The 26,529-nt window shown below is 46.9% G+C and overlaps 1 protein-coding gene across 7 annotated transcripts in view; it reads left to right on the top strand.

The window, feature by feature from the left end:
- The window catches only part of SEPTIN11 (septin 11), a 202,435-nt gene that overhangs the window by 139,700 nt on the left and 36,206 nt on the right, over positions 1-26,529 (top strand). For all 7 annotated transcript variants that reach the window (XR_003856416.1, XM_029599794.1, XM_029599779.1 and 4 more), the window contains exons 6-7: positions 17,560-17,656; positions 21,028-21,196. Coding sequence is in view for 6 of the 7 variants with exons in the window: in XM_029599794.1 (XP_029455654.1) it covers positions 17,560-17,656; positions 21,028-21,196 (266 nt within the window). In the remaining variant the exon portion in view is untranslated. The remainder of the gene's footprint in view (positions 1-17,559; positions 17,657-21,027; positions 21,197-26,529) is intronic.

Below are 26,529 nucleotides of genomic sequence, written 5' to 3'. Positions count from 1 at the left end.
GGCCCAGCAGAGGTAGCATTTTAATCACCTCTGAATCCTTTTCACCCCCAAAGGATCCAGTGGTGATTAAAATGCCAAAGTTAATTTTTTGTACTCTTCTTTTGTCCTAAGCATTTCCATCTTTTATGTTACATTGTTAGGTGAATTGTCAGAGTTACACAGGGGTTATATATATAAAAATCTGTAGGTATGTAGATGATATTTTGTAAACCCTGCAGAGTAAGCGAGTATTTGCAGTATCCTGTGTAAAGTTTTATGGGGGGGGGGGGGCACTGTGGAGTGGAACATGTGCAGGTTGCTATTCTGTGAGTGGTATATGTGCATATGTTAGCAGACTTGTCTGAACACTCTTACACCTGCTAATTGACTCACGCAATTGAAACTGGACTCTTCTGTTTGTTGCAGATTTTGGGTGGGAGGTCTGGGTGAACTGATGGGGGGTTCAGGGTAAGCTGGTGATTTCAAGTACGCCCATAACTCTGTATTCTATTCTCAGAACAGTGTATGTACATACTTTATAAATTTCCTCTGAATTTAATTCTGGGTTATTTTATGGAAAAAGTTAAAATATATGTGCATAATTGTATTTTTTTTAAATGATTAGAGTATGCGGGTTCCTGCATAACAAATATATGGGCATACTTACAGGACAGAAATATGCAGCAAACTCTCAACAAAACTCTACTGACCACATTCACTAAGGCTCCAACCCCCCCTTCTGGACAAGGCCTAAAGCACTGCAGGCATCCTCAGTGAGAGGTGCTGCTGGAAATGGTCTGAACTCTTCACTATCACCCTCAGGCAGGGATCTAGGGCCAGCTAGTGGGAGACCAAGGGTTTCCCACATCTGCATAATTTTATAGTAATGATGGCAGAAAATGACCAAATGGTCATCCAGTCTGCCCAGCAAGGTTCCCATGGTAGTAAATGCCACTCCGTGCAGGTTACCCCCAGGCCCACTACCCCCATGCTGTTTTTCATTCATTCCGGACTTCTAGCCTTTACTTTTATTGGGTGAGAAGAAGGGATCTTAAGTATTGGTGTAGAAAGGAAATCTCAAGGATGAGGTGAGGAGGCAAGGACCAGGGAGGAAGGGAGGCGTACCAGGACTGGGGTGAAGAAAAGGTAAGAGGACTGGAGATGGGAAAAGACATATAAGAAGGAAAGAAGAAATGATGGTGATGTAGAAGATGGTAGGAGAGGAGAAAGGTTCTGGGATTAAAGAAGGGAAGTTCTAGGATCTGGAGGATAGAATCAAACATCAACGATTTTAATTGACATGGGTGAGGTGGGTGGCAGAGATAAGTGACCCTACCTTGCTCCAGTCCTGCTCCCTTTTGCATCTCCTCTGTAACCTCCCACCCAAGCTGATATATAGATATATAGATATATATAACAAAAAAAACCATGATCAACAAAATCAAAGACTGCTGAAATATCTATCCACACAAACAAACCCATGTCAGCCTATCGATGAATCCCATACACTAAAGGAAAAAGGGCTGTCTGTTCTATGTCCTCACCAGAACCCAAATTATGCTGGAGTCCCTTTACAGTTTCCAAATGACCCTGTATGTAGAGAGAAACGACTTCTCTCAGTGACATTTAATAGGGAAGGAAAACTTGATACCTGATTAGGTGCTAAGCTCTTTTCTTCATTGTATGACATAGCTGCCTCCTTCAGATTGATGGAGAGAACGCTACATTATAAGCTAGACTTCACAAGAGATGTCAAATAAGGTAGCAAACCCAGTTCAGACTGAACAAGTTCTTTAGCAGGAATAGGATCAAGACAACTTGTCATATGTAATATCTTCTCCAGCCCCACCTTTTGTTTGTTTTTTGTTTTTTTTTTAAATCCTGTTTCTCTACTAAAGTTGACAGTGTAGCCTCCTGACCATCTTCTTTCCCCAATTATTACCATCAGCAGACTATCATGATCCAATTCATCCTTGATCAAGATTTTTTTTTTCCAAGACCACCAAAGAATCAGCTGATTCAACTAACCACCCTTTTGGTAACTAATTCAATTTCAACAATGCCTTTACTGTTTGATAGTTTCCTTGGCTTGCAGTCAGCCACTGTAATTTGATTCCAATAATTCTTTTTAGTATCCCTAAAATAGCCATTTGATACACATGCATTTGTAAACGACAGACAAAAAAAAAAAAATCAGACTCAAATTTCTCATTCCCCTACTTTCTTTCCCAGTGCCATACATCCTGTTTTCAGAATTGGAGCCCTGGGTAGTATCAAGAACAATTTTTAGAGATCCCAACAGAAAGTCTTCGCTGGAATTGCTCTCAATCACCTCCCTCGCATTCTCTTTCCCATAAGTAACTTCATCTTCAGAACTATTCATAGTAAAGGAGTCTGAGAAATCCTCCAGATATTGAAAGCAGTTCTCCATCTCTCCCTTTCCAGTCACTAAAGTGTAGAGTCTCTTTAAGAGCAGACTTCATGAATCAGCCATCGAAACTGCCTTTATATCCATGTAGTGGTCCGTGCATATCACCTGCCGTATACACACTGAGCTTAGGTGAATAAGATCTTGTTCACGACTCAAAAGCAAGTCCAGTTTATGCCCTGCTATATGGGATTTATTTATTTATTTTGAATTTTTATATGACTGACATTCCTATAAAGAATACAGATCACACCGGTTTACATTGGAACAAAACGTTCGCTGGGAGGCGATACATTAAGGAAACAAGGGATGGAGACTAACCAACTGCAGCATCCATAAATCAGCCAGAATTCCCAAAACTCACCAGCAGCATTATCATTCATATTAGCAGGAATCTTAAAATCAAACAATTACAGCCATTTTTTCCCCATAAATAATCAGATCCACCACCAGCTCTTTAACCTAATTGATTTGAAGAGTAGTCAAACGCTAGTGCACTGTCGTACCTACAGTCTGAACCTCAACCTGATTTACAACTTAAATCTTCTACCACTATATCAACAGCGCCATGAAAAATGTGAAACCCCCCTCACCTTCCTGTAATTCCCTAGATTTCTGGAATAAAACATTCTGATGGACATGATTGTTGTATAGGAAGTAAGCCATCCTCACTCACCCATGTCTCTGTAATACCTAGATTTGCTAACTGGTGATCTGGAGCCAGTCATAAATCAGTGGTAATGCGTGCTGCTTGAAAAATAAGTTAAGAAACTCCCAAACTAATTAACTCTTGATCCTTATCATTCACCATTTCCCCATTAACTGCCCACATTTTTAATGGGCAATAGATATGTTGGACGATGCAAATCTTTCCTCCTTGTCTTCTGCCTAAAACCACCCCAGCTGCCTGTGTCAGTAGCCAACTATGTAATTCCCCTCGCACCACCCTAATGCTCACATTAGGGTGGCGCGAGGGGATGATAATGATAATGCTGCTGGTGCCTTTCCACAGAAATAATTGGCTCACAATAAAATGGCAAACATCAAATGAGCGTTAATATATAACGGAGAACATAAAAACAGATAATTTGTGCATTTTGTATTTTATTTTATCTTATCACACAGCAATAGATGTAAAGGGAACACAGAAATGAGTAGCAAGCCAATAGTACATTCTAAATTAAATAACATCACCCAGAAGCCAAACCTTTACTGCTTTACGGAATCTAAGGTAATTTTATTCCATGGATATTCCCTTTATCAAATACTCCTCCACATCAGACAATGCTGTGCAGTCTGGTGGTAAGGCCTCCCGTACAGCATCGCCCCCAGGTGAGAAGATGCAAGTTCAGATTAAGTGGATAACCCTGATCAGGCAGCTCTCTCACCCCTCCAGAGTTCCCAGTCTATCTCTGCTGATCCCTGGGATGCTCTCTTGTGTGCTCTTGAAGTGGAGCTGTGGGCATGGCTGTCCTTTTTCTACCTTCCAAAGGGGTCAGACATCACCAGAATGACTTTACATGTATGTACTAATTAGCCTATTAATGAATTGTGAGCCAGTGCACTCCTTAGCGGGTCAGTTTGCTGCCGTTTGGCCTCCCCCACAACCTCTTCCCAAATTCAGAATCCTGCCATCGCTATTTCACCCCGCCTTCTCAAACAGCAGCTTGCCATGGCTCCTTTTCTTATCTCCATCAATGCTGTAAGTTCTGGAAGATGACAGTTCTAAATCAGGGATTCTCAATTCCAATTCTCGAGGGCCACAAATGGGTCTGTGTGTGGGGTTTTTTTGTTTTTTAATTTTTACACTGAATATTCATAAAATATATTTGCATAGGTTTAATCCAACAGCCAGTTTAAGTTTGCAAATTTGATTTCCTGAAAACTGGACACCCCTGCGGCCCTGGAGAGACCAGTGTTGAGAAACTATAGCCTGGATGGTTTGAGATATTGTGAAGGTCACACTTCAGTCTGCTTGAGATGCCTGCAGAGAGCTCGGAAATGAGCTTCACAACAGAAAGCTGACCGCCCGCAAAGAGCAGAGCAGAATGCAAGTAGGCTTGCAGGTCTCTCGTGCCTCCAAGCCACTTCAAAGAGCCACAGTAACTGAACAGGAGCTCTATAATTAGAGTACTTGGAAAAAAAATAACAATTTTTCTGTTTGTAGTAGAGAACACATAATGACTTTGGGTTATAATAAAGCTGACTTCACGGAAGATTTTTACTGCTGTAAAAATGTAATTGCCTATGATTCCGTGCACCAAGAATTGTCTTCGGGGAGACGTGTTGCTAGTTCTAGGTTATATATACCTCAAGGCCTACTGAATTTGGTCTCTAAGGTCTATGAGATGGAAGCCTAACTACAATACCCTTTTTTCACTCTCCTCTAACTAAGACATTCGTGTTTTCTCAGTGCTAATCAGCTGACTTTTTTGGTTTATCTCCTTCCTATACATATCATTGATTTTATACACATTGTTATATCAGCATATTGCACATACTATAATTGTCTCATCCATTTTTGATCCAAAATCTGCAGATGTTATCCCTCTAGTTACCTTGCAGAGGCAGAGGTTCTCTTCTAAGCCAGGTGCTAGCCACTTCAATTTCTTTTTACCTCTTTGCAGCTTTGGTCTGGCTCTGTGTCAGGGGAAATATGAAAGAAACCGAGCACTTGTCAGAGCTGCTAGTTATGCTAGATGTGTTCAGAGAGGGAAGCTCACACAGTTCTAGTCCTGGAATAACTTGAGGGCTCTGTCTGAGGGGGTGCCTCTTCCCTTTCACATCCTCTCTTTGCCTGACTACATGCGCTCATGCTTGTACGCAAGCTGCACATTGCCACTTGGTATAAACCAAACAAGCTGAAAACACAACAGTATGAGACTGTGGTCTGGCTACTTGGGGGAGACGCTAGGCCCAAGTGCCTTCAGCACTCGTGAAATGCACCAAAAGCTTTATCTGCACACACAGTGTTGCACTTATTTAAAAGAAAGCTTCATTTAAAGAAGGGGACAGCAATCTGAAACTGAGAAATACGGCTTAATTTAAATACTCTCTATAGGGGTCAAGTGACCTTGGCAAGTCATTTTACCCTCCATTGCCTCAGGTACAAACTTAGGGGCAGATTTTAAATACTTGTGCAAGCGCGAACAAAAGTACGCTGGATTTTATAAGATACGCGCGTATCTTATAAAATCCGGGGTCGGCGCGTGCAAGGGGGTGCACATTTGTGCAACCTGCGCGCCGAGCACAGCGTGGCCTCGGAGGGAACTTTTCTTCGCCCCCCCCCCCCCTAACTTTGCGCGCGTCGGCCGGCAGCCCTGCTCCGTCCTCCGGTCCCGGGGGCTGGTCCAGAGGCCTCGACCACGCCCCCGGGCCGGCAGAACACCCCCCGGACACGCCCCCTCCCTCCCCTTTTCGAAAGCCCCGGGACTTACGCGCGTCCCAGGGCTTTACGCGCGCCGGCGGCCTATGCAAAATAGGCGCGCAAGGGCCCTGTGTGCGTAAATCCGGAAGAATTTACGCGCGCGGGCCTTTTTAAATCCGCCCCTTAGATTGTAAGCCCTCTGGGGATAGGGAAATAACCTACAGTACCTGAATGTAATCCACTTTGAAGTGCTGAAAAAAGTGGAATATAAAAAATCTAAATAAAATAAATAAAAAGTCAGTAAAATTATACTAAAAAAAAAAAATAGTTGACGTGCATGTGATGGATGTATTTTAAATATATGTATACTAAAATCACAGTTAATGGATTGTTTACATAAGACAGTGAGATGCAGGTCACATGAATTATAAAAATAAAAAATTTAAAATGGTCAAATTTTACTAGGATGCTTGCAAAGATTTGCTTGCGTGCTAGGAAGAATTTAACGCTCAATCTGTAATAGCACATGTATGCAATAGGTATTTGGCACATGCCATCTTTCGCTCAACTTCTCCTTTGGACAAAAACATTTAAAGTGGAGGCTACCACGTGTTCTGGCCATCGGGGCTTTGGGAATAGAAGGGAGAGCAGCTGGACCAGGCATGCAGGAGGAGATTAGGGAAGAGTGCTATACCAGGGTCTTGTGCTGCTGGTTCTCTTTCACTTTCTAGTGTTCGGTCTCTGATGGTCAGTGTCAGTCTCTTGGTCTCGGTCTGTCTCAGGATTGCCAAAGAGTGAGTGAGTGCAGAGACTGGAACATGGCAGGGACCATGGCTACTTGGGCATGATAGGCTTACAACTGTGGCGTGTGGTTAGCAGGCCGATGAATGAAATGGACTGGGACATACAGGAAGGGTAGAAGTCACAATAGTGAAGAGCAGTGGACTGGAATTTTCACTCTTCCCTCATCCACTGCCTCCTTTCTAACCAGTTTATGGAGGAAGGAGGGGATTGTTCAGTGTTGAGGCCTAGTAGGTGCAGGGGAGGAGGGGACAGGAGAAAAGAACAGTGAAATGGGGAGGCCCCAGAGCAGTAAACAGAGATGCAGAAGCAAGAACTGAAAGAGGCAGGACTGAACTGGAGAATGACAAGATGCTAGAACGTATTCTAGACAATTACAGCATCCTCTTTAATAAAGATTTAACATGCAGGTCAAGGCCGAAGGAAAGCATCTGGAAAGGGATAGTAGCTTATGAGTGGCACCCAGACTCATCAAGCAAATCAAAAACTGATACCATGACTTCAAGTATGCCAAATGGAAGAATACAGCAAGGATATAGTGAGACCAGGGCAAAGTGGAAGGCAGGAGGCCTTGTCCTTATGGGATGAGCAGAGCGGAGGAAAGACTGTGGCTTCATGGGATCTGAAGTCACCTTTGGGATTGCTGAGCAGCAGTTCTCGTCATGAGAACTGCATGAAGACATAACAGGACAGTAGTCTGCAATCCCAAAACAAGGTCCAGTGTCTAGGACTGCATCCATCTGTAAACAAAGCGTTTAGACTTTGATATTATTTGTGCTTGTTTGGAAGGTGGAGGGAATCCATTACTCAGGAGTTAGGGGGTAGATGGTGATTGGAAGGGGGGGGGGGGGGAAGAGTTCAGGGGGACCCCTTCTTTGGGAAAGGCAACCTTTGGGTATGGTAAGTATCAGTTGGAACAAGTTGAATGCATCTGATACCTCTGCTTTAACGAGAACAATTGGTACATAGAGCATGCACACAACTCTAGACAGGAGCTGAGGAGGCCTCATATGGTCACCCTGAGTAATTGGAGAAAGAGGTTGAAGCTCACATTCCTGAAATACCACAGAGCCCCTACAATCTCCAAGCTAGCTCTGGATATGGTAGTTAGCTTGGATCTAGAGGTGCCTGAAGAGGCATGCTTTCTCCCACGACCCTTGAAAGCTAATTCAGCTGACTCCTGGGCAGAATCTTCCTACGGAGACTGGAGAGCTAGAATCTCACGCACCCCCTGCCCCCCTCCCCCTCCACACACATGCAGATCACCCATAGTGATGAGACAACAGCATGAGGACATCACAGCCCATATAAGCCTCAAGCCTGTCTGAAAGGAGATGGGTTTGAACTAATGGGTGAAGCTATTGCTGCAGCTGTTGGATACTCTGACACAAGCAATGAGTGGACTATCTGATCTGTGTTCATTTCCATCTCATGTTTGTTAGCTTGTGCCATGATGCTACAGGTTACTGTTAGCTTGCCAAAGCATTGGTGGTACTGTACCACGCTTTTGTGAACAGAACGCTATTTATTGATGCACAGTAACTCTTGGCAGTGTTTACTGAATTGGCCACATAGCCTGTGTAGCACTAAAATGCAGCAGAGTGGAAAGAAGAAAATAACTTTTTTGATTTGCTACATACCCAGACAGCCTTTGAACTTTAGCTGATTTTAGTCACTCAACTTGAAATGCCTCTTTTAGAAGAAAAGTGGAATTTGTAAGCTGTCGTTTGGACAAAAAAAAATGGAGCCCAGTGGCTTAGGACAAGACATACAACTTCTGATATTTTTTTTAAAAATTGTGTTGCTTTTCTCTAATGTTCTAATTAAACTGTTTTCAAAAACCAATAATTTAAGTGAGTTAAAGTAACTTGCTTCCAGCCTTGCAGCTTTCTAAACAGATGCATCATTCAGGCCTCTGGAAATGAGTGAAACTTTATAAACCCTATGCTTCTCAAAAGCCAGATCTGGGGTTACTAATCCCCTAGACTTGACTGCTTTAGCCCAGATTAAATCAATGAATTCCTCCTCTGAGTATAGGAGTAGTAAGTGTGTTTAGTGGCTGCTGAGATGTGGTGAACAAGTCACAAAAAACGTCTAGGTCTGAATTCCCCCCCCCCCCCCCCCCCCCCCAATAGAATTTAGTAGACAGATTTTTGACTAAGTACAGTAAATCCCCATCCTTCTTAATGGTAAAACGCTATGGAATTGAAGATTTTTATTGCATGCTGACTTCCATTGAAGTCTGTCGAAAAATAAAGCAAACATTGTGGAATATTGTGTGCTTTTAATCACAAAATGACAATGCCCACGTCTTGTTTGCACTCTTAATCCTCCCTAGGCTGCATGGCCATCACTTAACAAGACCTTGGAGGGCATTTTTCCTTGGGGTCTACCCTGCTGTAGCCAGTCTTGTGCCAGCCGGGTCCATCCCGCAGCAGTGGCAAGCTGCTTTCCCTTCGTGCTCTGCCACATCATTTGTGTGGGGGTGCTTGAGCTTTGCTAGACTCGTCTGGCAGCAGACTCGTGTCCCCAAGCCGCCTGCGCTGCAGTGACACTGCTAAGCCAACCCACGCGAATGCCATGGCATGCACGGAATACCTGCCAACATATAAGCATCCCCTGCCCTCTTTTTAATCTGCATCGTTCCCGGGGGTCGTTGGGAGTGCAAATCTTTTTTGGGTTTGTGCAGGGATGAGTTGTAGGAGCTGTTAACAGTGAGTGAAACCGTAATGGTTTAGACATGTCGCTGCTGTTCAAGCCTGCGTTGGCATTCTGGACAGCTCTAACCAGCCCCCAAAAAATGTTCTTATTCCACTGCTGTATAGGTTGCCGCATGAGGATGTAAAGTGATCACGCACAGCTTCCCCTTGATAAATAAATCAAAGCTGGGCAAGAAAACAGCACCTGGAACTGCTCCCTTGAGTCAGGTTTCCTGTTGGGAGAGGAATGAGCTCTGTAATACATCCTGCTTGCAAAGGGAAAAAAAAAAGCCTCTCACGGCTGGCCAAGCTGGAAGGAGAGATGGCCTGGTTTTTTAATCCTTTGGAGAAGTTTCATATGCATGTTTTTCTTGTGCATGGACCCTGCTGAGTCTTGAGAAGAGGTTCTACCTGAACAAAAGAAATTGCAGATCCTCTTGGCTACACTTTTTTATGTATTTTTGCTTAATCAATAGCTTTCAGCCAGAATGTGAAGTGCTGGATGTGACTATGTTCAGGGTCCTCATAGTGTTGGTCATATCAGAGGACAGGGAAAGATGGAACTGGAACTTTGTATTTTCAGCTGAACAGAAGAATTGGAAATATGGCTCTTGGAAACTCAAATGGTGCAAGACAGTTTTGCTGAACATCAGTGATTCGGAGCTTCTGGGCCTGGAATTCAGAATGGTGGGAGGGGCAGCATTTGGTGGTCAACTTTTGTGTGTGTGTGTGATCGAAGGGGAAAGGTGGGTAGTTAGGGGGTTTTTTTGGCATTTGTTTCTATTTTAGATCCTAACAATTTACTTTTAGCCATCGGTGCAGTGAAACCGTGTGCTTGTGATACTGGCCTCATTTAACATATCCACAAATGAGTTTCTGATGTATTTTGGAGCTTTTCAGATGCATTTATTGCAAAGGGCTGTGGTTACCAGGTTAGTCCAAATGAATAGATACAAATAAAGTGATACATTTGTGGAGGGACCGAACTTGCATGATGGGATTTAGGAAGTTACAGTTGCTTCTTGCAGCCATCTTATAATCACCCAGATGTGAAAGTAACACCCAGTATATTGTGCTTTGGAGCAGATGACATACATAATTTCAAGAAACAGGAGGATAACTATAAAGATATTTGGTCTCCGTGTTGGGATTGGCGAGGGAAGAGAGCTATTAGATGAGAATTTTTATTTATTTATACACCATCACTCTGTATACAATCATGGTGGTTCACAGCAAAGTTAAAACATAAGTATATTACATAAATACAAGCCCTTTTGTATATTTATTATGTACATCCACTGGAATCTTTGTGTACTGTTTGTGCCTTACATAAAAAGTTTAAAAAATGATACTTTCAAGAGCTATTCTATGCTTTCTTCATCAGGTTGATGGAGAAACAGCACAGTCACAGATTGTTACGCCTGGATGGCAGTTGTGGACCTTGGTCTTGGTTGGTGCTGACGCTGCCCATGAGGGTTAAGCCCCCACGGGTCACCAACGCTGCAAGGCGAGACCTAAGGCGAGCAGGGGCCAGCTAGAGCTTTGCCACTACCAGCCCTCGTTCCCCGCAGGTTAAGCCCTTGGGTACCGGGGCCAGCTGGTCTTAGGTGGGGCCCCTGTGGAGACGCTGATAGGCAGGACGAGGTCAGAGTCTGAGGTCCAAGGCACGCGGTGAGCAGGCGAAGTGAGGTCCAGTCCGAAGGTCAAGCCAGGGAGATCTGTCCGAAGGGAGAACAGGAAGCGGGGTCCAGATCAGGCAGAGGCAGGAACAGGAGGGCGAAGGCAGGAACAGAAAGCTGGAGCAAGCAAAGAAGCACAAGGAAGACCTGTTGCTAAGTCGGGGAACAGACTGTTTCCCTGTTATAGGGCAGAGCTTCTGACATCAGGGGAAGAGGCCGGCAGCATTTTCCCTCTGTGGGCCCTTTAATTCTTCTCCCCAGGTGCACATGCACCTAGGAGGAGGTCAGGCAGCAGACAGCAGCGTCCTGCACACCTGCACCAGAGCCGCCAGCACGGTGGACTCTCCGAGCTCGCGGCAGGGAGCCAGGAGACAAGGCTGGCCAGACGCGGGGCCGTGAGTATAACAGTATCCCCCTTCCTAGGCTCCCCTCCAGGAGGTTTTGGCTTCTTGGGATGAGAAGCATGGAATTGCTGAAGTAGGCTCCTGTCAAGGATGTTGGAGGAGGGTGCCCAGGAGTTCTCTTCTGGGCCAAAACCCTCCCAAGCGAGAAGATATTCCCATCTCCGACCTCGCCTCCTTATGTCCAACACGTCGCGAACTTGGTACGACATGTCATCATCGGAGGCTACTGGCTGTGGTTCAGGTTGCTTCTTGGTGGGCCAGGAGAGCACCAAAGGTTGCAGGAGTGAGACGTGAAAGGAGTTATGGATCCTCCGCAAAGGGGATAGGCGAAGCTGGTAGGTGACAAGTCCCAAACGTCGGAGGACTGGGAATGGTCCAATATATTGTGGAGCTAGGCGCATGGACGGAAGTTTAAGGCGGATGTATTGAGTGCTGAGCCAGACCTTTTCACCTGGCCTGAACGAAGGCGTTGGTCTTCTATGGGCATCTGTAACCCTCTTGGCTTTGTGACTGGCTTCTTATAGGAGCTGTTGGGTTTCTTTCCAGAGAAGGTGTAATTCCTGGGCTTTCAATTGAGCCACTGGAGATGGTACCAACAGCAGTATTGGCAGTGGCGGAAGAGGTTGCCTGCCATACACAAGATGGAAAGGGGAGATTTTGGTGGTTGAGGAGACATGCGAGTTTAACGCAAATTCAGCCCAGGGCAAAAGGGCCGTCCAATCGCTCTATCTGGCGTTCATGTAGCTGCGGAGAAACTGTTTTAGGGTTCAATGGGTCCTCTCCACCTGATCATTTGCCTGTGGATGATAGGCTGTGGTGAAGTCCAGTGAAATGCTGAATTTCTTGCACAGGGCCCTTCAGAATTTGGCCGTAAACTGAGTACCACTATCCATCACTATATGCTGAGGAAGGCCGTGGAAATGGAAGATATGTTGAATGAAAAGCTGCGCCAACTGTGGAGCGGAGGGAAGATCGGGTAAGGTGACAAAGTGCGCCATTTTGGAGAACTGGCCACTACCGTCCAAATGACTGTCTTGCCTTCAGAGGGTGGAAGGTCCACAACAAAATCCGTGGCGGTGTGACCACGGCTCTGTGGGCGCTGGTAGGGGATGTAGTAGGCCCCAGGATCAGCCTGTGAGAGGCTTCTGCTGGGTGCAGACCTGGCAAGAATCCACATATTTGCCGACATCGCATCTCATCATGGGCCACCAGTAGAAGGGTTGTAGTAAGGGTAGGGTACGAGCCCCCTTGGGATGGCCCGCAGTGCGGGCGTCATGGGCCCATTGCAGGACTTTGTTCTGGAGTTGACAAGGGACAACAGTCTTCCCCATAGGAACGGTGGTGGTTGTGGAGAGGATGACCCGGGCCGGGTCTGTGTTGCGGTGGCTCATCCACGTCTTCCGAGACAAAGGAATGGGAGAGGGCATCCGCTTTGAAATTTTTGGCTGCAGGACGGTAGCGCAGACTGAAATTGAAGCGGGTGAAGGAGAGGGCCCAGCAGGCCTGCTGGGGATTCAGTCGCTGAGCTTGGTGAAGGTACTCTAAGTTTTTATGGTCCGTGTATACGGTGATGGGGTGTTGCGCCCCCTTGAGCCAGGGCCGCCATTCCTCGAAAGCGAGTTTTACCGCTAGGAGTTCCTTATCGCTGATCCTGTAGTTGCTTCTGCAAGGGAAAATTGTTTGGAGTAGAAAGAGCACGGGTGAAGCATGCAGGAAGGAGAATGCTGGCTCAGAACTGCCCCTACGCCGACAGAGGAGGAGTCCACTTCGATTATAAAAGGTTGTGGTGGACTGGGATGCCGAAGATGAGGTTCCTGAAGAAAGGCAGCTTTTAGGTGCTGGAAGGCCGATATGGCTGTGGCGAGCCAGTGTTTAGGGTTCACTGATTTACGAGTCAGGGCGGTGAGTGGCGCTACCAATTTAGCGTAATTATGGATAAAGGTCAGGTAATAATTGGTGAAACCTAGGAAGCGCTGCAGGACCCGCAGGCCCGGTGGGTTGTGGCCAGTTCTGAATGCTTCTGAGTTTCTCTGGGTCCATCCGGAATACATGTCGGGAGACAATGTAACCTCTCCATTTCAAAATAACATTTCTCTAGCTTGGCAAATAGGCGGTTGTCTCGAAGATGTTTGAGTACCTGCGAAACGTCTCGGCGATGGGTTTGCAAATCTTTGGAGAAAACGAGGATATCATCCAAGTAGATAACCACACAGCTGTATAAGAGATAGCAAAAGATCTCGTTCATCATGTTTTGAAAAATGGCGGGGGCATTGCACAAGCCGAAGGGTATTACAAGGTACTCATAGTGCCCATCCCAAGTATTGAATGCCATTTTCCATTTGTCGACCTCCCTGATGCGAATCAGGTTGTAGGCCCCACGGAGATCAAGTTTCGAGAAAATTCTGGCTCCTTGCAGACAGTCTAACAACTCCGAGATGAGCGGCAATGGATAGTGGTCCTTGAGAGTAATGGCATTCAGGCCCCTGTAATCTATACAGGGTCATAGAGACTCATCGTTTTTAGCCACAAAAAAAGAAGCCCACTCCAGCAGAGGAAGTAGACCGACAGATGAATCTTTAACCAAATTCTCTTGCACGTATTCGGTCATGGCTTTGGTCTCCGCAAGGGAGAGAGGATAGACGCGCCATCTCGGAAGTTCCGCGTTAGGCAGAAGATTGATTGGCACAGTCGTACGGTCGATGGGGTGGTAGGACACCCACTCTTTGTTTTGAAGATGTCTGCGTAAGAGGCATATTGGGCTGGTAGGCCGACAGGAGTCAGGGCGGTGGAGAGGCAGCGTTGAGTGGTCGGCATCTTCAGGCAAGAGTTATGACAGGAGGGTCCCCATTGTGACAATTGCATGGAGGTCCATTCAAACTGAGGGGAATGTCTCTGCAGCCAAGGCAGACCAAGGACAATGGGATGGATGGCCCGGTCAAGAACGTGAAAGATGATATTTTCCTCATGAAGTGCGCCGGTGCGTAAGGTGACGGGAACGGTGGTATGAGTGACTCTCCCCGGCAGGGGTTTGCCAGAGATGGAGGAGATTATGAGCGGCACTGGAGCGAGACAGGTAGGAATCCGCAGATGGTGGACCAGTTGTTTAAGGATGAAATTGCCACCTGAGCCGGAGTCTATCAGAGCCAGAGTGTGGACGTCATCTTTTTCACCGACAATGGCGACTAGCAATGTGAGTGGGGGAACCAGAGAGGTTAGGCCTAGGGAAAGTTCCCCAACTTGACCTAGGCCCGGGAGTTTCCTGGGCGCACTGGGCAGTGGGCGAGAAGGTACCCAGCTCCTCCGCAGTACAAACAAAAGTTCTGCACGTCTGCATCAGAAGTGTTTTTCGGGAGTCAGATGGCTGCGCCCCAACTACATGGGTACCTCTGGAGTATCCTTGATGGCGGCAGGCACCAGTTTGGGAGAGGGCGAATGATGGGAGGACTGGGATGTGGATGGAGGCTTCCTAGAAAATAACTCCCGGGACCTCTCCTGGAGCTGGCAGTCGATATGGCTGGCCAAGTCAATCAAGGCATCCAAGGACGAAGGTAGCTCACGGGCTGCCAACTCATCTTTTATTTGAGAGGTCAAACCATCAGGAAAATTGACTGCAGACATTCCCTATCCCAATGAAGTTCAGACGCCAAGGTACAAAATTCAATTACATAGTCCGTCAGAGAACAGGGCCCCTGGCGCAAGTGCAACAATGAGGTACTGGAGACAGTCTGCCGTCCGGGGTTGTCAAAGACTGTTCGAAAGAGCATTAGAAATGCTTGTAGGTCCTGCAGGACTGGATTGGCTTGCTTCCAGAACGGAGAGACCCACGCCAAGGGCCTTACCATCCAAAAAGGGAGAGCATGTAGGTGGTCTTGGTGAGGTCCATGGGGAAGAGAGCGGACTGGAGACAAAAGTGCTTGTGGCACTGATTGACGAAACTGCGGCAATGCTGAGGATCCCCAGCAAAGCGTGGAGGAGCGGGGAACTGGAGAACAGGCCGAGCGGCAGGCACGGGAGGAGAGAGACTCCCCATGGGAGGAGCGGATGGACCTGTTGTAGTGAGGAATCCAGGCACTGGCTGAGCCGGTCCACTGCTGAAGTGAGGGACTCAACTGCCATCCAAGCGTAACAGATTGCCAAGTCCGTGGACCCGGCTGAGGCCTCCGCCCGACAGGCCATACCAGGCCGGTTCCATGGACTTGGCAATCTGTTACGCCTGGATGGCAGTGGTGGACCCTTGGCCTAGGTCTGTGTTCACGCTGCCCACAAGGGTTGAGCCCCCACGGGTCACCAATGCTAGGAGGAGAGACCTAAGGTGAGCAGGGGCCAGCTGGAGCTTCGCCACTACCAGCCCTCGTTCCCTGCAGTTTGAGCCCTTGGGTACCGGGGCTAGCTGGTCTTAGGTGGGGGTCCCTGCGGAGATGCTGATAGGCAGGACGAGGTCAGAGTCTGAGGTCCAAGGCAGGTGGCAAGCAGGCAAAGTGAGGTCCAGTCCGAAGGTCAAGCCAGGGAGATCCGTCCAAAGGGAAAACAGGAAGCAGGGTCCGGATCAGGCAGAGGCAGGAACAGGAAGCAGGAGCAGGATCAAAGGCTGGAGCAAGCAAAGAAGCACAAGGAAGACCTGTTGCCAAGTCATTGGGGAACAGACTGTTGCCCTGTTATATAGGGCAGAGCTTCTGACGTCAGGGGAAGAGGCCGGCGGCATTTTCCCGCCGCGGGCCCTTTAATTCTTCTCCCCAGGCACGAGCGTGCCCAGAAGGAGGTCTGGCAGCAGACAGCAGCGTCCTGCACGCCGGCAGCCCTGCACTAGAACCGCCAGCGGGGATGACCCCCAGAGCTCGCAGAAGGGAGCCAGGAGACGTGGCCGGCCGGACACAGGGCTGTGAGTATAACACAGATGTATTAAGTTAGCCCAATAAAAGAAAAAAGCCTGTGAACCTACAACTGGCTTGGAGTTCAGCTGGAACGCATTTCAAGCTTCTGAGGGGAGAGCTCTAGTGTACATGTATGAAATAGTGGATGTGGAGGAGGGGAGGGAGGGGAGGCAGATGTACTGAACATTTTTCCCACAGAAACAAAATGGGAGAAAACCCTTGATTATATCACCATAGTATTTACATACAGGCCGATACAGTACAGTGCGCTCAGACGCGTGTTTTCCCTTACCCCTTATTCAGTAAGGGGAGGAAAACGCGCGTCCAACCCGCGCCCTCAACATGCAAATGCATGTTGATGGCCCTGTTAGGTATGCCTGCACGATACAGTAAGTAAAATGTGCAGCCAAGCCGCACATTTTACTTTAAGAAATTAGCGCCTACCCAAAGATAGGAGCTAGTTTCTGCCGGCACTGGGAAAGTGCACAGAAAAGCAGTAAAAACTGCTTTTCTGTGCACCCTCCAACTTAATATCATGGCGATATTAAGTCGGAGGTCCCGAAGAGTAAAAAAAAAAAAAAAAAAAATTTAAAATGGGCCGGCGGCTGTTGGGCCGAAAACCGGACGCTAAATTTTGCCGGCGTCCAGTTTCCGAGCCCGTGGCTGTCAGCGGGCTCGAGAATAGATGCCGGCAAAATTGAGCGTCGGCTGTCAAACGTCCCTAGCGCCTCCTTTTGCCTGTTTCTACCGCACCACCTAATTTACATACTGAATTGCGCGCACCGGCAGAGCGGGCGTTCATCCGCTCTCCCGCGGACTTTACTGAATCAGCCTGATATTTTGTACAGAGTTAAAGGGCAGTTGCTTCAGACACCAGGCAAATATAAATTACTCTACCTTGCTAGCAGTATGTGTGCTAGCACTTATTTTCTACATCCTACAAGTGTTGTTAACCTGTTGTTCAGGGGTTGACAGGCAGTTTGAAACCTAGACCTTATAGCAACTGTTAAACCTGTTCGTTTGGTTTGTAAGAGAACCCCACACGCACAAACCTGAGCATTGTCTCTGTACTGCTTAATTCAGTTCACAGTGAAATGGTGGCTACGTGGGGGTTTGATGCTCTTTCTACCATCCTTTACCCTCTTCCATTCCTCCCCTCATACTGATCAGATGCTTCCACTCCTTACTGAGGCACCAGATTTATTGCAAAGCACATTTTTCTAGTCTGCTGTCTGAATATATTGCCACAGGAAATAACTTGATTAAGACCTGGCCTGTATAAGCAGATGAAAGGAAATTGTACTTTCCTGACTTTCTCTGTCCCTCTGTAGGTCCACCTCCCGTTTGCTGTTGTTGGCAGCACAGAAGAAGTGAAGATTGGCAATAAGATGGCTAAGGCCAGGCAGTATCCATGGGGTGTCGTGCAAGGTAAAATCAATAGCCCCTTACTGTCTAGACCAGAATTTTCTCTGCCTTTTATACTGTGTGTACAATGGGGTCCTTGGTTTGGGGAGAGAGCAGGGTCGGAGAATGCTGTGGGCCATATTTTTTTTTTTTTTTTTACATATGGTTTCTCTTCCATTTTGAGTTACACGGTCTTCCTCTGACACCTATTAAATTTATCTTTGAAAGTCAATAACTTTTCTGTGTCCGTGATGTACGTTTGGCATTGTGGAAGATTTATTCTCCTCTTCTGGGCTGAGCAAAGCTCTGTTTAAATCAAATTAATTTTGCTGATCCTTTTTCTGTAGTGCTGCTTAGCATGCTGCCTCTGCTTCATTATTACTCTGTAGTATCCTACAGCAAACTAAACTAAAGCAATTCTCATGGTGGCTTATTTAGTTTGGTTACACATACATTTAAAAAAAAAAAAAAAAGTTAAATTAGCCCAGACTTGAAACTTGCGACTCCAATCATCTAGGCTTCAACTTTAGTTATTGGCCATACCTTTGGTTTTCATAAATGCTCATAATTCAATTTACTTAAAAAAAAAAAAAAAAAAAACCATTTCTCCACTTATACTCTGTTCTCTCCATAAACGTCCAGAGCAGAAAACATTATAAACAATACCAATGCATGAAACAAAAATTCTTCAGCATAATAAAAATAAGCATTGGCATAAGACAAAATATTTTTTAAAACAAAAATTGCATAGCCAAAAGACGAACAATATACACACAGCTTTACAGCTCCAGTAGAATAATGAAATTAACTGAAGCTCTTTCCCATCCCAATTAAGAATACACAGTTCTCAAAGCACACCCACCCTTGTGATTACCAACATCATACCGGGTGAAGTCATTAACAGATATAGATGCAGGAACCAACTCCAGGTCTGTAATGGCAGAGGTCAAAATGGACAATGACTCAAGTCTCACCAAAAGCATCTATAAAGAGGATTTCAAAGCCTTTCTAAACTGGGATAAATCATTTGAAAGACATGGAAGGGCATGCCATAAGCTGGGGACCTACTAATGAAAAACTTGCTTCCACATACATTCCTTTTTTTTCTTTTTCCCATCGCTAGTGACTGGAATTTTTGACACACTTCCCTGAAAAGAATGCAAAGACTAGAAATTAACTTGACGGATTGATTTTTTTTTTTCCTCCAAGTAATCTGGGCCCATGATCAATAGTTTCCACTGAGCCCTAAACCTAACTGTAAATCAATTCATGAAAACAGGCTCTAGGATCTCTCCTCTGGGCACCTACAAAGAGATGAGCAACTGTATTTTGTATTACGTGTAACCTGACATGAGGCAACCCCATTAGTACTGAATTACAGTAATCCTAACCTATATGAAACCATAGCATGAATTACTGTTACCAAATCGCTTTGAGTGAGGAAATGTCTTAAAATATCTGTCTAATGCATCTCGGCTGAAAGAAACATCTCTTCTCATTCATGTGGAAATGCAAGCCTTCGTTGATAGTCCAAAATCAACAGTTACTCCTAGATACTCTGCCTCTGTGCTACATGTTATAACTCACCATCTAAATCTTGTGCCAGCTGAAGGAATACACCCTGGGGATTTGTTACATGTAACTCCTTTTGTATTTAAAAGGATTGAACTTTTAATCTATTGTCAGTCATCCAATCCTTGACCTTGTACAAACAGTAATTTAATTTCAAGACCATTTCCTAATGTGAAGGATTTGCAGGCGTACATATCCGCATATCATTAGCATGAATAAAATAATTTACGTCCATTTCCTTCAAGAGATTCCCTTAAGGCTTTTAAGTGTATGATAAAGAAAAAAGGAAGATAAGTGGAGCCCTGTGGCACTCTACTGGTTAAAGAATGGGCTACAGATAAATTCTCACCCATTCCTATCTTAAAGGATCTCTCAGGCAGAAAAGAATGACACCATTTTAAAATGGAACCTCTAAATCTCAATGTATATAATCTGTCATCGTAATATGATCAAGCAGATCAAATGCTGTTGACATGTCCAGTAGTATCAGTAGCGTGCCATGCTCTCTAATTGTCTCTTCTTAAATCATCCAGAACTGTGACCATGATATCAGGAGAGGTAGGGGCAAATTCCCATAGTGGTGACCCTTTAAAGAACTGCTGACAAACGGCCCTAAAGCAAGTGGGAATGGGCTTTTTCTTCTGCAAGGCCTTGAAAATTTGATTCATCAGGCAATTGATCTCTAAATCTGAGCCTGCTGGAAGAGGTTTCCGGTGCCAGAATCACTGAAGACCTACGAAAACTGTGAGGGAGTTCTGGAGAACATGGTAACCAGATTCCTCCAGTAGCTTTGCAGAGCTGGTTCTCCTGCAAGATAAAGGAAAGGCTGACTCTGAAGCAGCTGTGTAGGTAGAAAGCATCATTCTTGCATTTGGTTTGTGGAGAGTATGGTGTAAGAGGCTCAGAGGCTCCATAAACAAATATTCCTTCATTTCTATCCCCTACCTGTAAAAATATTTCCGGATAGGAGCAGCCTGGTGGCTTGGTGGTAGTGCCATGCATGGAGAGCCTGGGCTCCATTCCTCATGCCAGGATTTTGCTTCTCAGGCTGACTAGGGCTGGAAATACTGTGGTGGCAAAGCCCCCTGGGGGGGAGAGGGAATTTCAGCTTTGCTTGGCGGTGATGCCTGCTGGCAGCACTTAAGGTCTATGTTAAGTGACACTTGTCAGACCAAAAAAAAAAAAAAGAAAGGTCATGATATCTTTTTGATAATGTGAACGTTTGACATCTAAACCTCCGAAGATGCAAATTAGGCTCTTCTGTTACCAAAGTAACACAGGGGACAATGTGCTCCAAACACACTAAACCTTGGTGCACAGTTTAAGCATGGGCCTTTAAGTTTACTACTAATGCAGTACTAATATGTATAGTGCTCCAGCATTTTGGAAAGTGCATTATGAAACCTGCCAGAATGAGTGCATAGACCCCGTTATCAAGAAGGGCTCCCGTTATCAAGAAGGCGCTAGGGGCGCACAAGGGGAGCTCAAGCAACCCTAGCGCCTTCTTGACAACGCAACCCCTAATTTAAATATTGCATGGCGCCCCCAGGAGGGGCTCAGCGCCCGCTTTCTGCACATTAATGTGATTCATTGTATGTTCTGTTTCAGTTAATAAAAACCTTAAATAATAAAAAAAAAAAAAAAATGTGCATCGGCCCCGTAGTGTAGTGTGTGTGTGTGTGTGTGATGGTTTGGGGGTGGGGAGCTCATAAGAAGTTGCCTCCCCTCTCTCGCTCACTCACATCCTGCTTTTCTAACTTTCTAGTTGAGCTTCCTTGCAACGGGCTCAAATACCAACAGTGCTGCCTTTCTCATTTTTTCAGTGGAAAACGAAACCCACTGTGACTTTGTGAAACTCAGGGAGATGCTGATCAGGGTGAACATGGAGGACTTGAGGGAACAGACGCACACCCGGCACTACGAGCTGTACAGGCGCTGTAAGTTGGAAGAAATGGGATTCAAAGACACTGACCCAGACAGCAAACCATTCAGGTACAAAACGCAAAAAGGAATGATCTTTTATGAGGAATGCCCATGGAATCGTTGTTGTGTTTATCGATGCAGGGTGGGACATAGGCTGAAGAAGCCAGTGTGTCACCCAGATGCTTTCAAAATGTTAAAAAGGACCTAAACAACTCTACACAAACTATTTTCAAAATGTTTTCCCATGATCATACATTTGGAGAGAACCGTTTAAAAAGAAGGCCCTTGGTGATTTGTTTCAGTGAAAGGTGAACAGAATAAGAAATTTTAAAATTAAAAAAAAAAAAGCAAGAAACTGCCATCTTGCTGTAAACTGTCCGCAGAATGCCAGTGGTGCTCCATCCTTTCGCATCATCTTCCGATGCTCTGTGATCATAGGTCCCATTCGTAACATCGGCTGGGACAGTGTCATACAGATGTGAACTCATCAAGCTTGTTCCATTTTTGAGTCCTCTGGTAATGAAAGGTATATAATGTCGGATGTGTTGATGTTTCTCAGGATTTGTGTGCTGTGTCTGACGTCTCCTACTACTAATTCTACTGTTGTAGGATAGAGCTATTCAGGAGAGAATAAAAGCCATTGTGCTTTTTGTAACATTTCTTTGAGAGTGCACTTATTTACCTTAGGAATAGTTTAATCAAAGCCTTCAGATCAGACTTCTAAAGTCTAACGTTTCCAGAAAAGGGTGGACATATTCCTAGCCTCTGGGAATTTCAGTGGGTTTAGAGAAAGTATGAGGAGGATCTGGCAGCGAGTGTCTCACACTCGGAACAAGCCTGAACACATGGAGGGCCCATATTCAAAAAAGGGTTGCTTAGTCGGACAAACCCCCAGCATTTCAAAATTATCCAGGCTAAATTTTTGTTCAGGAAAATTGTTGCCCTCCCAAAATTTTACCCGGGTTAAAAAAAAAAAAAAAAAAAGGCACTAGGGGGCATCTCCAGGGTGCAGTTTCACTTTGTGCGGTCAGCGCTGGTATTAAGTGCTGGATGGATGTTAGCAAGCCTAAAGTTACCCAAGAAACTTCCCCCTGATAGCCAGCTAAAAGGGCTGCTGAATATTCAGTTAGCTAACCAGGTAACCCACCCGCCCAGTGGGTTTTGTGAATCTGAACCCCTGAGGAAAGCTTTGATTCTTCGCTTACCTTGAACATGCTGAACTTGATTCAGAATTTAATATCCAGACTATGCAGCCAGTATGGTGGTCCATGAAAAGTCTAAATATGGCCCAAGTACTATGTTTCATAATGTTGAAATACTGTGTGTGTACCAAGATTTCAAGGGCCCTTGGGGAATGATTTTCTCTTCTTAATCTCTTCCCTTCAAACTGCTGCCACCCGAGAAGAAACAAAATCCCCGTGAGAAATTCTCGGCCCAGGCACTTGCATGGGGACGCAGTAGCAGAGCAGTAATATATCACTGTAGGCAGAAGCACCTTTTCTTCATACAGTATCGCTTCCAGGAGCCATTCTTTTGGAGGGAAGGGTATGATGGTGGCAATTTGAGGACCAAAGGCATCCTTCGGTCCAAAGTGGGGAATCGAAATGCAGAGAGCTGTTTCTCACAGGGGAAATAATGAAAGGAAGTGAAGGATCAAGGACGATGTATCATGGCTAGGGGCTGCGCTTTTAACTTGTCATGTGTTGCTGGTGTAGAAGGGTGGGTAGAAAAAAGTTTCCTAGCGTGTAGCAGATGGACACAGGACCAATGGGTAAGGTGTACTCCTGATAGCAGTTGGAGACGGATCAGATTTCAATCTGACGTCAGCCCTAGTACATATACCCCTGCAGGAAGTGCAGCTCTTCAGTATTTTCCGTCTCCCTAGCAGTTAGGGACTCTATACATGCTAGCACAGCATTAGAGTAATTTTACCAAAGAAAACCAAATTAAGAAGAAAATCTTACCTCTACAGACGAGCCCCGCTCTCCTGCGGTGACACCCGTTGGGTGCCTCCCCCAGTTGAGATTTCCCGAGGTGATTTCTGTGATCCCTCGGAGGTAAGCCTTGGTCTGGCAGCCGACCCTCGGCGGGGACCTAGCCCCCGAAATCGGGTGAGGCTGAGAGGCAGCAGGTGCAACCTCGAGCACGGCGGTGAAGGTATTTCCCCTCTCCCCCCGCAGCCAGAGACCGCCCGGAACGAAACCGGGAAGCACCGAGACAAGGTAAGGTAGAAATCTATTTAAAAGTCTCTGGTCTCTGAAGCTCAAGGAGACGCACAGGTGTCACCAGCTGGGACCAGTGCCACCGGGTGGATCGGCCCTAGCAGGGCTCCGAGGGCCCTCCTACGTGGATACCCTCAGAGGTGGTCGTCATATTGTCCACGTGGTCGCCGTCACCATTTTGGATCTGTTCGCCGCCCTGTCCGCTGTTTCGATCCGTGTGCCCAGAGGCGAGCCGTGCGCACAAATACCTTGTGCGCACGTCACACACAAGTACTGGGCGCACAAGCGACACGCTTAGCCACACGCTTACTGTGCCAGATGCATGATTTCGACCTGTGTGCACAACAGTCCATACATCTCCCTGCACGTGCGCACGAAACCTGAGCGCACAACTGTATTGTGCGCGCACAAGCCATGGCACTATCGGAAAATAAACTCGAAGCTCAGGGCCTTTGCCCAGCATGCCACATTAGAGCTGCACAGCATGAGGAGGCCACGGCCCTTTGTATACAGTGCAAAGAGGCCCTAGGGGGCCCATCTCATGGCCCACCCCAGCCTTTCGAGCAGTACGCCGGACCTAGCATTACACAACAGGACCCCCCCCCCTCAAACGGGGCTTCCCAGGGACACAGCGCCCCCTAGTCTAGACCTAGCATCTATCTCCTGGGTGGAATTCTTCAAAGGTCTGCATACCTTCGTCCACATGCAAGCGGGGCCTCCTATAATGCGGCCTCGGGCCCCACCAGAGGACCTCAACATGCCGAGACACTCTATGCCCAAGGAAGTAATCCCACTGCCCAGAAGCCCCCCCCCTTCGGGGACATGGACATCTCAGATGAGGAGTCAGAACCCCTGGAGGAAGGGGAACTCCCTCTGGGGACAGAACCCCCATCGAACCATGAGACGCTTCTTCACCAAGGATGAGCTTCAGACCTGGTCACACACAGCTTAAAAGAGCTTGCCATCCCGGGCTCAAGTGCCTCGGGGGAACCTATGATGAACCCACTTTTGGAAGGACTCCATCAGACCTCCCACCATTTCCCACTATTACAAGCCATCCAGCAACTAACTGACCTGGAATGGGATGCCCCAGAAACCATGTTCAAAGAGGGCTGGGCTCTGGCAGCCATGTACCCTCTGGACCCAGCCGCCAAAGATCTCCTGCATGTCCGAAAGTGGATGCCATGGTCTGCACGGTCTCGAAGTGCACTACTATCCCAGTGGAGGGAGGAGCAGCACTCAAGGATGCTCAAGACAGATGTCTGGAATCTATCCTCAAACAGTCCTTTGACGTCTCCGCTATGTCTTCAGATCGCGGCCTGCTGTGCCGGGGTGACACGCGCCTGTTTAGCACAGACAAGGAACAACACTCCTGGGAAAGCCCTGGAACCAGCTGTATCATTCCTCGCAGATGCCGCTTTGGATCTGGTACGCACAGTAGCTAGAAGAGTCTCATCCGCCGTGGCAGCCAGAAGACACATCTGGCTCTGAAACTGGTCAGCCGACGCATCCTCCAAAATGAGACTCACAAGGATGCCTTTCAAGGGAACACTCCTGTTTGGAAGCGAACTAGAGAAACTAGCCAACAAATGGGGCAAGTCCCCACTTCCGTGGCTACAGGAGGACAGGAATAAGAGAAACCAGTGATCCTTCCCCCGGACCTCCAGGGGCAGAGGAGCACAGTGCTTCAACCCATATAGAAGCTCATATCAAGTGGCCCGCCCCCAGGCCGGAGCCAGTCCTTTCAGAACAAGCACAATAAAAGGGGAGCCAGCTCGGGCCCAGGCCCCAGCTGCACCCCACAATGAAAATCAGCTGACCCATCCAAAGGAAGAAGCTATAGGGGGCAGACTGGCCCTATTCTGCTAAAGATGGATCGAGATAACTTCGGACAAGTGGGTCCTATCCATCATTCGATAGGGATATTACCTGGATTTCCACCACCTTCCTCCGGACAAGTTTGTGGAATCTCCCTGCCACGACCCTTCCATGAGAATGGCAGTGGAAGCTGCACTGACCAGATTACTAGTCTTAAGAGGCTATAACACCGGTGCCTCCACAACAAATAAATACTGGCCATTATTCCATCTATTTTATCGTTTCCAAGAAGGAAGGAATGTTCAGACCTATCCTGGACCTCAAGGCGGTCAACCGTCACCTGAAGATTCCTCGCTTCCGCATGGAAACCCTACGCTCTGTAATAAGGGCGATACAACCGGGAGAGTTTCTTACCTCCCTGGATCTGTCTGAAGCCTACCTACACATTCCAATCCATCGAGCACCAGCGTTTTCTATGCTTATCGATCCTGAACCATCACTACCAGTTCCGGGCACTACCTTTCGGGTTAGCCACTGCACCCCGGACGTTCACCAAGATCATAGTGGTGGTGGCAGCACACTGAGGAAGGAAGGAATCAGAGTGCAGAGCGAAATCACCAGAGGAAAGCTACCAGGCAACCAACAGAGTCAAAACTCTACTGGAGAGCCTCGGGTGGATGTTCAACACAAACAAGAGCTGCCTGCAGCCTTCCCAATCTCTAGAATACTTGGGAGTCTGGTTCGACACCAAACAAGGCAAGGTCATCCTGACACCGACAAGGAGATCAAAACTGATGACCCAGTTACGAGCCCTGTTGAGCAAACTTCGCCCCACAGCATGGGATTACCTACAAGTTCTCGGCCTCATGGCATCCACACTGGAAGTAGTCCCATGGGCACGAGCTCACATGAGACCCCTACAATGCTCAATACTATCACAATGGAATCCACTGTCCCAGAATTACACCGTACGGCTTCAGCTCCCGGACAGGGTTCGGGCCCAACTACGATGGTGGCTACAAGAAGCCCATCTGAGCCAGGGAACGAGACTATATCCTCCCCAACCTGGATCCTACTCACCATGGATGCCAGCCTATGAGGATGGGGAGCACACTGCCAGGAGCTAACTGCCCAAGGGCAATGGAACAAAGAAGAGTCGGGATGGAACATCAATCGCCTAGAAGCCTGGGCAGTCAGACTAGCTTGCCTAAGGTTCGGTCACAGACTCAGAGGCAAAGCAGTCAGAGTAATGTCTGGCAATGCCACAACAGTGGCCTACATCCACCGTCAGGGAGGAACCAGAAGCCAATAGGTATCTCTGGAAATAGACCTCCTAATGTCATGGGCGGAAGTGAATCTTCA

Source organism: Rhinatrema bivittatum, chromosome 1 (genome assembly GCF_901001135.1).
Source record: "Rhinatrema bivittatum chromosome 1, aRhiBiv1.1, whole genome shotgun sequence".
Taxonomy (NCBI): domain Eukaryota; kingdom Metazoa; phylum Chordata; class Amphibia; order Gymnophiona; family Rhinatrematidae; genus Rhinatrema; species Rhinatrema bivittatum.
The sequence above is the reverse complement of the archived record's forward strand: the minus strand, read 5'-3'. Positions and strand labels throughout refer to the sequence as shown.